This window comes from Coturnix japonica, chromosome 2 (assembly GCF_001577835.2).
Source record: "Coturnix japonica isolate 7356 chromosome 2, Coturnix japonica 2.1, whole genome shotgun sequence".
In the NCBI taxonomy this organism is placed as follows: domain Eukaryota; kingdom Metazoa; phylum Chordata; class Aves; order Galliformes; family Phasianidae; genus Coturnix; species Coturnix japonica.
Genome location: NC_029517.1, coordinates 17792865 through 17807904, shown reverse-complemented (window position 1 = coordinate 17807904; position 15040 = coordinate 17792865). Strand labels below are relative to the sequence as shown.

At 37.8% G+C, this 15040-nt stretch overlaps 1 protein-coding gene and 1 non-coding gene across 3 annotated transcripts in view; one reads left to right on the top strand and one right to left on the bottom strand.

Moving 5' to 3' along the window:
- LOC107309032 (macrophage mannose receptor 1-like) overlaps positions 1 to 15040 on the top strand; it is a 37496-nt gene that overhangs the window by 5648 nt on the left and 16808 nt on the right. For both annotated transcript variants that reach the window (XM_032443079.1, XM_015853441.2), the window contains exons 4-22: positions 183 to 347; positions 616 to 732; positions 1643 to 1792; positions 2832 to 3014; positions 3204 to 3358; positions 3828 to 3941; positions 4644 to 4759; positions 5531 to 5679; positions 5972 to 6171; positions 6545 to 6666; positions 7403 to 7490; positions 8173 to 8317; positions 8793 to 8828; positions 8920 to 9089; positions 9945 to 10012; positions 12097 to 12197; positions 12509 to 12651; positions 13306 to 13420; positions 13524 to 13672. In XM_032443079.1, the coding sequence (XP_032298970.1) occupies positions 183 to 347; positions 616 to 732; positions 1643 to 1792; positions 2832 to 3014; positions 3204 to 3358; positions 3828 to 3941; positions 4644 to 4759; positions 5531 to 5679; positions 5972 to 6171; positions 6545 to 6666; positions 7403 to 7490; positions 8173 to 8317; positions 8793 to 8828; positions 8920 to 9089; positions 9945 to 10012; positions 12097 to 12197; positions 12509 to 12651; positions 13306 to 13420; positions 13524 to 13672 (2486 nt within the window). The remainder of the gene's footprint in view (positions 1 to 182; positions 348 to 615; positions 733 to 1642; positions 1793 to 2831; positions 3015 to 3203; positions 3359 to 3827; positions 3942 to 4643; positions 4760 to 5530; positions 5680 to 5971; positions 6172 to 6544; positions 6667 to 7402; positions 7491 to 8172; positions 8318 to 8792; positions 8829 to 8919; positions 9090 to 9944; positions 10013 to 12096; positions 12198 to 12508; positions 12652 to 13305; positions 13421 to 13523; positions 13673 to 15040) is intronic.
- On the bottom strand, positions 14299 to 14370 carry TRNAM-CAU. Its single transcript has one exon. It is a non-coding gene; the product is annotated as a tRNA-Met (tRNA).

Genomic DNA, 15040 nt, shown 5'->3' with positions numbered 1-15040 from the left:
ATGAGATTTTAAAGAAGTAATTCTTCATGTTATAAATGTGTTATTTGTATTGAAAGCACACAGTACATATGTGGGGCAAAACTTAACAAACCATACAGTTACACTGTTTTAGTCTTCACTGAATACTTTTTAAACTAGCAAGTGTGATTATCTTTTCATGTTGTGCTTTTCATATTTTATAGACAATCTCCAAAAAGACTTTTGGAAAACTAATCCTTTGACTGAAACCTACTATCAGATAAACTCAAACTCTCTTTTGACATGGCAACAAGCAAGAAGAAGCTGCCAGCAGCAGAATGCAGAATTATTAAGTATCGCAAACCCTCATGAAGAGATGTTTTTATTAGGTAAAGCTGAAAACTACATACAAGCAAGTAAATGTAATTAAAATGAGCTTTAACATGGATATTTATATTCACAGTTAGAAAATAAGTCCCAGTGGCATTCTTAAAAAAAAACTTGTCACTTTCTGGTAAAAAAAAAAAAAAAGACAACAAAATCTTCTTAAAATAATGTGAAAAAAATCTATATAGAAAAGATGTGACTTCTTTTTTTCTTTCTTTCTTGTTTTTTTTTTTTTTTTTTTTCCTTCCCCTTTTCTTTTTGCACATGTAGGACTCACCAGTGATCTGGGATTCAGTGCCAAGCTCTGGACTGGTCTTGTCAGACGACTTGATAGCAGCTGGGAATGGACTGAGGGTAGTCCTCTCAGATATCTAAACTGGGCTCCAGGTGAGTGCATTCTTCAGAAATGATGATCAATATTCAGACCAAAATTCTGTTCTCTTCCTCAAAGTCCAGTTACCTGATTCCTTTTGTTTGTGTAGAATTTGCACAGGTTACGTGTGTGTATGGTAAAGGTAGGATGTTACAATAATGGGATCGCATCAGATATGACTCACTGTTATTTCTGAATTTCCCAGGAAAAGCAGAATGAAAACCAGGAAATCCAAAACCACTGAAAACAAACACTTGCACCTCACTCAGTGTTTGATTTCCATTTACAGTTTTCTCATCACACATGTTATTCAAACCAAACAAAAAACTCATGAAGGTGGTATATAGAGAATTATGAAAAAGAAAAAAAAAAGAGAAACTCTCTGTACATGTTTTCAAGTGCTCTTCTTATGTATTGCTTATGATGCCTGTGTGATGAACTCTTACCAAGTTTCCAGTATATTTTTCAAGATTTAATTCACCATAGTGAGTGTTGCCGTAGTACATAATTTCATAGTAAGTGTTCTGATGTCGGGAGAATCCAAAGGATGAGCACTTGTGTGGAATTCAATACAAATTTCACATCCACTTTTTAACAGCAAAGGATGCTTAGTGTTTTGCAATAGTACCAACCCACAGGGAGTTGTGCCTTAGCTGAATTTTTATGAAGTGTTTTTCTGTATGCTGCAGTATTTGAAACACCCTCATTTTCTCCTTGAATTGTGCACGGGAAAGGGGAAATTCTCATATTTGAAACATGGGTCCACCCAGCGTGTTCACTCGTGTCTCCTCATCACCGGTCCTCTGAATTGTCACTCTGAAGAATCAGAGACTTAATTGTGGATGCACATTCCCTCCTGTGGTGAGATGAAAGTATTCAGTGTTAACAGAGTGATTCTCTGTATGTTGTACCTCTTTTCTAAAGGAAATCCCTCTGTGGAGCTTATAAAAATGTGTGGAACTTTCCAAGGCAGGAATGGCAAATGGGAAAACGTGGCTTGTAATCAAAAGCTGGGATATATCTGCCAAAAGAGAAACTCCTCCACTGTGGACAACTCCTCCACTGTTCCCTCAGGTATGATGTGTCTTGCAAAAAGATGTGAGCCAGAGCTCCCTCCACTCTATCTGGCTTTTTCTGCTCTGTTATGAAAAGAAAATACTGGAAGTTGTGGCTGACATCTTTTCCCATTAGTGTTCTCTTTTCACTGGAAGCAAAATAGTCTTTTCTATGGGAAGAAAATGTTTAGCACATGGGAATTCTCAGCATACCTTTAGCTCTGCTGTAAATCCCCCAGCAACACATACAATAGTCTATAACATTGTTCATTGGGTTGGGGGTTAAATGGCACGTCTTAGATACTATGGCTGCATCCAGACAGCCTACTGGGAATGGTTTCTGACCCATGCTTACTTCTAGACCCATGCTTGGATGTTGACTGGGGAATGCAAGCCTGTACATCTCAAAGCTGTGTTTGGGGACTGTGATAAAGACTGAGTGATGTGGCTGATCCCAGGAGAACTGTGCTTCATCCAGTGTACTGGATATGTGCAAACCATGTGAACCTTTACAGAAGTGGAAGGTGGTTGACTAAACTAAATTCACACCAAGAAATAGGCTCTGAAGGAATTGCACTGCATTTCAGTGCAGCGAGCATTTCTGGCATAACATTAATGTGTCTGGGCCTTCCTGTGTATAATATGGGCTGTGCAGGAGCAGCAAGTGACTGGTAAGCACCTGGTGTTCCCTGAAAAAAAAAACAACACAGAAAATCTCCAAAATTCAACAAGGCAAAGTTCCTCAACAAGAGGCCCCATGGAGGTACCCAGAGCCTCATGGATGGATATTTGACAGAGCATTGCCCTTTAAGTTAGCATAACAAATTAGTGAGTATTTATTTCATCCTCTAAAAGAGCTATTGAATAGCTTCCAGAACAATATTGTTCTGATGGAAATATCTGTTTTGCATTCTTTATGATACTCCCACCCTTTTTGGTCTTCTCTACTAGTTTGTACTTCAGTATCTCAGAGAATATCCAGTACACGTAATTTTCTTTGTGATTAGCAGAAAGCACTCAGCAGAACCACTCACTAATTGAAATACTTTTTTTTTTAGGAGACATGAAGCCTGTTAAGTGCCCCGGGGAATGGGTAGCCTATGCAGGACATTGCTATAGAATTTACAGAACACCCAAAATATGGAAACAAGCCCAATCATCTTGTAGAAAAGAAGATGGAGACCTGACAAGTATTCATAATGTTGAGGAGTACAGTTTTATTGTGTCTCAACTTGGGTACAGTGAGTATTCCTACATGACATTTCTTTGTCTGGAATTATACTCTCTTGCTGTTAATCATGTAATTATTGTAACTATGATCTTACCTGTTAATTTGTTTACTTCTTGAAACTCCTTGTTCAGTAATTGTAGATGTTAGACACCATAGCTCAATTTTAAGGTAATACTTATGATTAACGTTGTTTTTCCAGAGCCAGATGATGAGCTGTGGATTGGTTTAAATGACTTCAGGCATCAGATGTATTTTGAATGGAGTGATGGGACACCTGTGACATACACCAAGTGGCATCAAAGACAGCCTACCCACACACCTAATAAGGCAGACTGTATTGTTATGAATGGAGAGGTAAAAATCCTTCCCTCACTTTCTTTTACGCTTATACCTACCACAGGGAAAAAAAACCTGTGCCCCAAATAAAAAGGCTTTTAAAGGGTTTTATGAACTTAGTTTGATTGAGAATACTATGGAGGGAGGCTGGAGACCAGGTTTGGGAAGATGTATACTACTGTATATATGAGTATGAATAATACTACAGTGGTGAGAATAGGGTGAAAGAGAAAACGTTTCCTTACTTTTCTCATCAGCCACTGAAAGTTTAATACATAACTCCCTAATTCTCACACTTCTGAGGAAATGCGGCCCTCAGTTTGTTGTGTTCCCTGTCTGGGAGGTTTGGAGAGAGTATGAAGGCTTGGAAATGCTGAAGCAACTCACTCCATATGAAGTGATCTCTCTGTGAATAGTAAATATTCCAATAGAACCTGGATTTTCTCTAGTTTCACTTCTCTTTGTGTTTTTTTCTTGCCTTGCTCAGGATGGGTTCTGGGCTGACAGTTCTTGTGAAAGGAAACTCAGTTACATCTGTAAAAGAAAACCTTTGGCAGAGGAATCAGGGGAAGCTGAAGTTACTTACCCGGGCTGCCAGAAAGTAAGTGTGAAACAGAAGCAGTGAAAGGTCACTGCATCTCAATTTCGCTTCCATGGTGGTAAGTGGCATAGAAGTCAGTTATTGCAATCTGTGGACTCCTAGAAAACTGTTACTTTGTGCTGATACTTCTTAGACTAATGGATTCACAATGGTTTCTCTTTTCCTGACTTACAAATGCAATTCACTCTGCTCCCTCCTGGTGCAGAGCTGTTCCCTTTGCCCCCAGCAAATTCTCCTTCCAAACTTCATTGCTTTTGAGCTGGATCCTACAGGGTGCATGGAGCCATCTCGGTTCAATCCACCTGTCTCAGGAGTCAGGAATACAGGAATATCTGAGCCTGCTTTTTTACAGTGTGATTGCAACATAGCCTCTTGCAACAGCTGTACATAAAAAATCATATGCTGTTGTATGCTATTTAAAATGACATAACATAATACTGTGGAGAAAGAAAAAAAAATGTTTTCCATATTTTATTTTTAATTTCTCCAGTACTTCCTTGGTAGTGTCATCTGAGTGTATGAGCATAATGTGGCTGTGAGCTTCTTTCCAGCTCCAAGTTGCAGCCATGGCCTGTTAATAACAAAGGCATCTGTCAAGGGGCAAGAAGCACGATTGTGACTGCAAAGCTGTTTTGATTATTCTCAACATTCTGTTTCATGGCAGTCTGATGATTCTCCTTGTGTATCTGTTTGCATTGGCAGGGCTGGATGAAGCATGGCTTTTACTGCTACTCCATAGGGGAGCTACCAGCAACATTTTCAGAAGCAAAACGTATCTGTGAAGAAAATAAAGCTCACTTGGCTACTGTGATAGACAGGTATGACAATGTATTCTTGTCCTTTTAGATGTGCAACCAAGACAAAAAATCATCTCTTCCCACTCTACAGTTATTAATAGTGTCTAATGTGATACCACTTCTTTGGTGTAAGATACATGTTAAAACTAAGTAAAACAAAATAAAACAGACAGTGCTATGTTATCAAGATTAACATTCAAGCTATGGCTGTTACCCACTCACACTCATGTTGAGTGTGGAATCCTGGAAACAAAAATTCTAGTCAGCCTCCCATCAACTCCAAATCATCAGACTGTTCTAAAACTCACTGAAATGAACTAAACAGATAGATATGAAACTATTTATTCTTCTGGATTTGAGATTTTAGCCTTTTCTTTATAATATGAAGATACGGAAATGTATTCTTTTTAGAATAATTATTTTATGCTAGACTAAAAGGATTTAAAGATATAAACCCTATTTGAAAACACAGTAAAGCACTGTATCACTGGTTTAAATAAATGCATTAACCCAAGTTTTGGCTTATATTTCTCATTGTATTACACAAATGGAGAAGAGAATCACTTTAAATTATAAGCATGATTTATATTACCTAATTGAGAAGTAAACAATTTGTATTATGATGAGATCTATACAATTAAGACTACGACCCTTGTTTGAATCTATGCTTATTTTTTCCACGGAATTAACAAAGCATCTTAACTTTACTAGATTTACTACAATAAACAATTTGAAGAAATGGTCAGATTGCAATAAAGCTTGATACATTACTTTAGTACTTATTTTTCACAGATACGAACAGGCCTTTTTAACTTCTGTGATTGGATACAAGCCAGTGAAATATTTCTGGATTGGACTCTCGGACATGGAGGAGCAGGGGACATTCAGGTGGGCTGGTGGAGATCCAGTCATCTTCACTCACTGGAACATGGGAATGCCAGGTAGGCACCAGGGGTTCAGAGTTTCTGCTGTGGGGAACCAGGAAGTCAGGGTTTAGAAACTACAGGGGGGTTTTAAAACAATACTGCCATGAATGTGCAGAAACAACCATGCAACTTCTGTTTGTACTGAAGCTGTAGCAGCTCTTTCCAAGTGGCCACCTCGGACTGCATTTATTTTGACTACTTGAACATCCAAACACAGGGGGGACAGGTAGCTTTTAGTAGAGAGAATATGGTTTGAGATGATGCAGGTACATATACAGAAGGTTTTAAAATTTTCTCTTTCATGAAGGAAGTGAGCCAGGCTGTGTGGCCATGAGAACAGGAACTTCAGCTGGATTATGGGATATTCTCAACTGTGAAGAAAAAAACCTGTTTCTGTGCAAGCAGCTGGTGGAGGGAGCAACCCCACCACCCCCTCTGACGACTCCTCCGCTCCCATCCTGCCCAGATGAATGGCAATCCATTCCTCAGAGCAGCTTCTGCTTCAAAGTAGGTGTTTAACAACTGAAAACAAACACTTGTCATTTCAAGTAAGCATATGCTTCATCTATGCATGCAGGGTGGATTTTATCCTGCTTACCTGATGGGTCATTTGCAGTTACATGTCTCCAACTGTATCCTGGGTGTAGCATCCTGAGGTGCTGAAAAGTGCTGCCTGAAGTTTGGGGCTACCAGGATTCTGAGATGAAAAACAAGGCTGAAATAGTCAAGTTTGCTAGGTAACGACACAAACAAGGTGGCACAAATAAATGGCAAATGATTAAACTAGAGACCAGAGAACAGAAGGAAAACAGAGGCTCAGAATGCTGATTCTAAACTACTGTGATATTTGAGACTGTATTTAAATGCCCACTTCTCACAGATTTTTCAGAGAGGAAGGGAGAAGATGCAAACATGGTTTGGTGCAAGAGATTTTTGCAGAGCTATTGGAGGAGATCTGGCATGTGTCCACAGTGAAGAAGAGCAAAAACTAATATCTAGTTTGTAAGTATCTGCAAAATTCTTTGTTTAAATATAGGAAAGAAAGCATTTTAAAAATGAACATTTTGCAGGGCATGAGGAATTTCCAGTGATCAATTCCTTCTTTGGAAAGACGTTGTGTATCTCTGCAAAGTGTAAACAGGTAGTAATAAACGTAAACAGGCAGAAAGAAGTGAGCAAAAGTGCTTCTTGGCCGGCCTTTGGGTAGATTCATGTATGTGTGAGAGTAGCCTGAACACACATAAAAATGAAAGAAGGGTGATAAAAACTGTTTTCAGCTGAGTTTAGTTGAAAAAGAGAAACCTGTTGTAGTTGATCAGCAGATGAAATATAAGAAGGAATTTCCAGAATTTCATGCTGTGAAATGTAATTTTCTTTCTTTAGTTAAGGGGAAAAATTGGAGACTAAGGAAGACTGACCTACTGATGTGTTTATTTAAATGTTTAACTGGAAAATGAATACTGGCTAGTCTGGATTTGAATGCATAAGTTTCTTTGTGGGACCAAGACCTTAAAATTTTAATTTAATTTTGATAATGTGATATCTGTGGTCATTCCTGCACAGCTCTATTTTCCTGATTCCTGTTACATGCAGTGCTAGGTTGTTTTTCCCCAGATGTAAATGGGGAGATTACTTTACATGAATTCCTCAAGTGATAATTCGAGTGCCAAAACTTTCACATATATTCTCCATGTCTATTTCACCCTCTTATTGTTTATATTTGTACATAATCATTCAGAAATAAAGACTATCGTCACAAGTCTTACTGGATGGGCTTAAATGCTTTGGACTCTGATGGAGGATTTACATGGTGTGATGGTTCACCAGTGAGTAAACAATTTCTTGTTCCTACTCCTTTTCTTATACTACACATATACCTTGTTAAGCATGTACAAACTTTAAGTCAATTTCCCAAGTCTGATTGAGGAATTAGTTTTTATCTTTTGATAGTTCACAATCATACACAGTAGTAAAACAGTTATAGCAATTAAATAACACCAAAGATAATGGAATACTCTATTTTCTTTCTTGGTTTAAGCTATTCTGGTTGTACCAACCTCTATATTCCCATTTGTCATTTTCTGTGAGAAATAACTGTGATTTCTTGGTCAGGATAAGGTTTTTTGCCTTCACCCTCTTAAGCAGCTCAATGTCTGCAAGGCCCAAGTCCATACGATGGCAGTTTTGGATGTCTCTGAAACATCAGGGCAGGAGGAAGGCATCTGAAGAAAGTTCTTAGATGTTTTTTACTAGAGCATGACAGAACAGCTTCATCTCTTCACATATAATGAAGGACAACAGTTTTTTGGCTTACTAGTGTTGACCAGTAGGTACACAGAAGAATCACTATACTATACAATGATATTGTGGTCATGTCCTTCTTCCAGAGTTTGCCACAAAACAATAATGTGGACAGTGAAATCAAATGAAGTGTTTTCTTCTTTAACAAGTTCAAAAATATGTTTTGCTTCAATAGAAAAACCTAAAAAAACGGTGTTTTCACTATAGGTAAATTTTCAAAAATGGGCAAATGGAGAACCAAACAATTATGATGGAAATGAAAAATGTGGAGTGTTTTATGGCTATAATGATATGAAATGGAATGATATATTTTGTGAACATATGCAAGACTATGTTTGTCAAATAAAAAAAGGTAAGTTTAAGACCTTTTTTTCTTAAAAGTATTTAGAAACTGTTTAGAACATCCTCTCTAGGTCAGATCATATTGCATGCATTAATGCCAAATGTTCCATCAAGCACAATGAAACACTAAGTGAATTTCAACTTCAATAAAAGCAGTTGAAAACTATGAATTCATTGATGAGATACATGTGTGAATTTAGCATGTACATGCACCTTGCTGACAAAATGAAATCAAGTAGCCTAAATCCATAGTCCGTAGTTTATGTAAGCTTGGCTCTAACATAATCGTTGTTTGCTGAGTGCAACACCTTCTTTCAGATATTCTTAGAAATTCCGTGACAAAAACAATCTTATGAGTAACTTCTAGGTTTCATTTTATTGAAGGAAATTAAAATGCAATGTAAAATTATTAAAAACAATTGCATAAATATCTCAAATATATTTCTGATATATTTAATATACTCGGATATTGATTTACTTTGCAGGAGCATCACTGAAACCAGAACCTACATCTACATTTGGTAAGTCTTGTACTTTCAGCACATGAAGAAATTTTCTTACAGTGTTGTTAATGTCTGTCATGAACACCCTACCTAATGTTTCATATTGCAGATTATGAATACATTGTTAGTGAAGATGACTGGATAATATATAATCATAAGGAATATTACTTTAGCAAGGAAGCAATGCCTATGGAAAAAGCAAGGGATTACTGCAAGAAGAATGGTGGTGATCTTGCCATTATTGAGAGCGAAAGTGAAAGAACATTTCTTTGGAAATATGTAAGAAACTCACTTTACTTCAAAAAAAGGAGTTCTGTCCTCCACTGAGGCCCCTTTTTCATCTGGATTTGAAGTAGTAGAAAATAGTCTTCATAATAAAAAATTAGTACCACCTTTCATCAGTTTAACTATCTAGAAACTTTAACATAGTCATTATTCTGGTAAATAATTGCTATGGGTAGAAAAGTCTTCCATTTCTTTACAAGACCAGAGTGCAACTTTCAAAAATTTTGTTCTGTTTAGTTGAAAGTTACTTACTGAGTGGGCACTTTGTTTTCCACCTCATTCTCTTTACAGAATTAAAAAATAAAAATAAAAATTAAAAAAATCCCTCTTTTTGTCAAAATAGATTTTAATTTTTCAAGAAATAGTTTGTGCCAGGCTGCTTTCCAATAGGAAGTGAATAACTTGGTGATTATAGTCTTCTATAAATAGCTTCTATACTATTAAAAACAAGTATGATTCCTTCCTTTCTTCCATGTGATTTAGCACTGAACTCCATTATTAACTTGTAGCCGTATGGTAATTTTCAACTATGTTTTTATAAAACTCTAAAATTATAGTTTTATTTTATAGCCCTTTTAAGACTTTTTTTGTCTGTTTGTTTTGTTTTTATTCTTCTTAACAGAGCATTTTGCTCCACTTCTTTTTTAACCCATTATGCTGTTATTTTTATAATTGGATGATAATTCTGAATTTTGAAGTTCAGGCACATAATCCCAGCAACTCCCTGCACATTGCTTGACACCTAACTGTATAAATATATACAAGTTGTTTTTGATTGCTTGCTTGTTTTATTTAAAATCTATTTTCTTACATCTCATTGAAACTTTTGTGTGTGTGTGTATGTTTTAGACTTTTTATAGAGATCGAGGAAACAACTTTTTCATTGGCTTAACTGTGAGCCTTGACAAGACATTTCGGTAAGTGAAAACATTAAGTATCTAAAACTCATGTGTGACGTGGGAATATTTGCCAAGGCTGTTTCTAAGAGGCTACTGAGGCTTAAAGGTGGCCAGAATTTGTCTACAGCCATATTTTGATGTAAAATCTTAATATATGATTCTAGTTCTCAGGGCAGCACAACTCTTATGATATTTTCATTATCTTTTCTTCTAGTTGTAGGTCCTGTTTTTGTTCTGTGAGACCACGTTTGCTTATAGTCAGTGTAGTCTGAGTTAACACATGCACTCACTCTCCTTGCTAAATGCAAGAGAAGATAAGACCGAGTTCTCTAGAGATGTTCCAGATGGTACTTAAAGACAGTATTAAATATTCAAATGATCAAAACCTTACTCTGCCTTCATCTTCTGCCTTTTTCTAGTGCCTTCTTCAGGGATTTCAACACAGGGTCTCTGCCTCATTTCAGCTTTTCTTTTGGAATTCTCAGGATGTCTTTCTTGTCCACAACCCACAAACAGTCATCTCTGTGGGGCTGAGACAGTCTAATTTCCTAGAATTTCTGCTTCTCCCCATCGTCGCCCACCCAATACTTAGAAAAAAGCCTAATTGAATCTTTCTTTTTTCTTTTTTTTTTTTTCTTTTTTTCTGGATGATGGTGTTACTTTATCAGAAATTATAGAATCATAGAATTCTAAAATCATAGAATGACTCAGAATAATAGAAACATAGCATCCAACCCATAGTTTGGGTTGGAAAGGACCTTAAAATCTGTCTTGTTCCAGCCCCCTGCCATGGAAAGCAATCACTTCCACTAGATCAGTTTGTCCAAAGCCCTGTCCAACCTGACCATGAACTTTTCCAAGCTTGGAGGTATCAGCTGACCAACCTGTTCCACCACTCTCACAGTAAAGAATTTCTTCTTAATGTCTAATCTAAATCTACTTTAAGGCCATCTATCCTTTTCCTATCACTATAGTCTCTGACAGCCCCTCTCCAGATTTCCTATAGGCCCCTTTTAAGTACTGAAAGGTCACAATGAGGTCTCCCTTGAGCCTTCTCCAGGCTGAATAACACCAACTCCCTCTGCCTGTCTTCACAAGAGAGCTGCTCCAGCCCTCTGAGCATGGCCCTTCTCTGGACCCATTCCAACAGGTCTTTGACCTTCTTGTTTTGGGGATTCAAGGCCTGGATTCCAGATGGAGTATTCCAGATGGGGCCTCACAAGAGAAGAGTAGTTGAAGACAGTTACCTCCCTTGACATGCTTCTTTTGATGAAGCCTAAGATACGCTTGACTTTTGGGGCTGTACATGCACACTGCTGACTCATTTTGGCTCATGTCTTTAAGACATTCCTTCCAGTTTACTGTGCATTATTTTTTTCCTGTTTGAGTCAGGAAGATTTGCAAGTGAAAGCAGTTAGGCATGCTGTTTTCCTTATTTGTAGTCTCCTGGCAGGAATATGCATACTGTTGGTTAGCCTCACAAACTGGAAAAACACTGAATGGCCCTGGAGCTCATGCTGTCTGAAGGCAGATTCCCTACTTGACTGTGCTCCCTCCAGCACTGAGGCTTTTCAATGTTTCTTTTTTCGTAGGGCATTTTTGAGAATAAATTTGTGAATCACTAAAATAGGAAGTATTTTTTTTTGCATAACTGAAAGCAGTAGCAACATATACTAAAGATTTCTTTTGTTTAACAAAATGGTTACTAGTGTGTAATTCAAGGGTTTCTCTTACCCTACAAGATGTTATATTACTGTTTTGGCCCCAGGAAATTACTAAGTTAGCCTCATGTTTCTGCATCTGTGCTACAGGTAAGGCCAGGCCCAGTGTTACACTGGTGTATTTTCTTTAAGTTATTAATACTCAGAGACAGCGAAAAGCTGTGACTTTGAGAAGACTAGCCGAGACCTGGTTCAAGTCAGCAGTATACACATTAAACATGAAGATATTTTTTAATGATTCCAATGAAAAGTTTTCCTTTTAGAAGAGAAGAATGTGTGTTTGTAAACTAGGATATAGAAAACAAAATACCAAGCTCTAGTATGTCCTTAACAAAAAAATACTACCATAAGAATTATTAATCTCCCAATCACTTATTTCAGGTGGGTGGATGGAACTACTGCAAACTATGTTGCCTGGGCCCCAAATGAACCAAACTTTGCAAACAATGATGAAAACTGTGTGGTCATGTATGTCCAAACAGGTGAGTGCTGTAACAATATTCCGTCCTTCATGGTGTGGTACAGGCTTGAGAGGGCTGAATGCACAAGTCTGGGTCTTAGAGGTCTGCAATAGATTTTAGAGAGGTTAATTAAACTTTTAAATTATAATGACCCTCTGGCAGTCATGAATTTTGCTGTACGCTTGAATGTTCCTAAGGAGAACATACATAAAAATTATTCATTATTTCCATGGGGAGGGAAATATGATAATCAGTTCTACTTCCTAGATTTGCTAAGGGAAAGATCTTATATTTCTGTTTCAGTTTTTTCTTTTATTCTGATTTGCTTCAAGGTACATGGAATGACCTCAACTGTGGCAAAGTTGAGTTTTTCATCTGTGAAAGGCTTAACAGTACTGTTCGTCCAAGTATTTCTCCCACGGTACCACCACCCAAGGGTGGGTGTCCAGAAGACTGGCTCCAATTTGATAATAAGGTGCAGTACGAAAAGTCAGTATAATGCATTTTAAAATGAATAGAAAACTTCCTTGGTTCAGTTTTTAAGTTGAAACAGAGTTTTTGTTTATCACAAAATATATTCTGAGCATGCATATTTAACAACCCTAAAAATAGGATTCCTGAGATTATAGTTTGTACTGGGACCACAACTGTTATGAAAGAAATCATGTACCATACAAGGAGAAAGCTTCGTTTTTTATTTGTGCTATTATTTAGTATTGCCAAAGATAGCTGAGCAATTGTGGAAGAAACAACTTCTGAACAGTTGTACATTCTTGTTTACTTTGCTGAGCTTATCTGGCTGTCACTTACTGCCAGGACAGTTTTTTGGCCTGTGTGCATTCTTTTCTGAGGTCTTAGGCATTTCTTCCTCAAAGTCTTAACTTGAACTTAATTTCCACTGAAATTTTTAGACTGACGTATTTCTTCTTCTAAATGGGTGCCAAAATATGGAGGTTTCCAGTATGCATCTTCTCTTTCAGAAAGACCTAAAGGCAAGCTAGAAAGGACAAAGTTAAATCTTTTGGTTTAAAAAATCTAGCTTACCTCACTTGTTACAGAGAGAGATGCTTTCACTCAAAGCTGTAAAACACTATCCAACTTCAGCTTTGGCACACTTCTTTCTTTTCAGTGTTTCAAAGCATTTGGCCTTGATGAAAATTATACACTGACATGGCATGCTGCACGGAACAATTGTATTTCTTTTGGAGGAAACCTGGCTACTATCTCAAAAAAGGAAAATCAAGGTACAAAGTACAAATCTTTTGATATTAGATGAGACATCAAATGATCATGGAGAAACAGATTATAACATTTTCTTCCCATGTACAATGTCTATCTTTTCTTCAGCTTTCCTCATGTCTCTCTTAAAAAATACTGCAACCGATGCCTGGATTGGACTGAATGACATAAATCAAGAGCATGTGTACTTATGGACAGATGGAAGTCCAGTTTACTACACAAATTGGGCAAAAGGTTCCCGAAGTTACTATAGTAAGGTAAAAAATTTTTTGTTATCATGGAATCATAGAATCACAGAATAGAATAGGATGGGTTGAAAGGGACCTTAAAGGCACTTAAGGGGCAAGAGGGAGGCAAAGCAGAAACTAAGACCCATTCTCCTATGTCTTCAAGTTTTGTGGTCTGTCTCCTCATGGTTGGAAGCTAGCTTAACTTCTTCCCTTTGTAGGGACTTCAGACAGGGTAGTTGGCCTGTCTGTATCACTGCACAGTATCACACATCTATTTCTCTTTCTGATTCCTGAATACTACATTTCCTAGTGATTTCCTCATGCAGCCTGGCCACTTCCTCAAAAAGTTTGTCAAACTGGGCATACTTGTACTTCCTCTGCCCTCAAACCCTAGGAGAACTTCCAGGTTCTGGAGTTCCCTGCAACAGAATATAAGGGCAGCTTTATTCACTCATGGAAAGGTCTGTCTGCCCTTCTGGATTTCCATTTCAGCACAACCATTGTGGCCACCAGTCACCATGTGTATTTCAATAAAGCTGTTCCCAGAATACAGAGAGCTGCCCGGTGCCCTTCTGATCACTTGCGTTCCCTGAATGAATCTTGGAGACTGACTTAAAATAAATTACATTGCTTTTCAATGTCAAAAATGCTTCTAGCAGAGGATGGTTTCGATCCATCGACCTCTGGGTTATGGGCCCAGCACGCTTCCGCTGCGCCACTCTGCTGCTGTTATTTTGGCTTTGGTGGATGGATAAAATGTACTTCAGCTGTGTTTTGCTGTAAAGTTACCTTTCTATGTTTATTTGTGATGATCTTGTTGCTTTTGACCATGGGGCAGGTCTACCTTCAGACTTTTTTTTTTCTCGACTTCTTTGTTTCATCATGATTTTGTGTGAGTCTAGACAGATATTTGGAAGCCTTGTGAAAATTTCAGACAAGTCAGCAATTTCCTTCCTGAGCTCAGTTTTAGGCTCTTTAGGACTCCTCCATCTTGCATGTGAATATGTTTTCTGTAGAAGGTTGTGTCCACCTCCCTGCACAAATTGTTTCAAATGTTCTCTCCTTCATTTGTAGTCATGACATGGGCTACTGCCTCAGAGGGGCCAAAGACAGTGATATTATACTGATCCAAGGGAGGTAGATGTGCTGCTTCCTCCTGTATGTAGATGGAGGAAGCTGAAACTGTGGTGCAAAGTTGTGTACCTACAAAGGATGGTTTCTGGTTGCTGCCACTGTACTTTGAGCAGTGGTGACAACTTTGGTTGATTGGTGCAGGAAGAGGGTTTTAGCTCTTTAGGCAAACTTCACTTTGTTGAGCTTCCACGTAACCTGAAGGAAAACAGCTGAGCTCAAATGTCCTGTGGGCCAGAGCTAGTGTGTGGGCATATAAGTCAT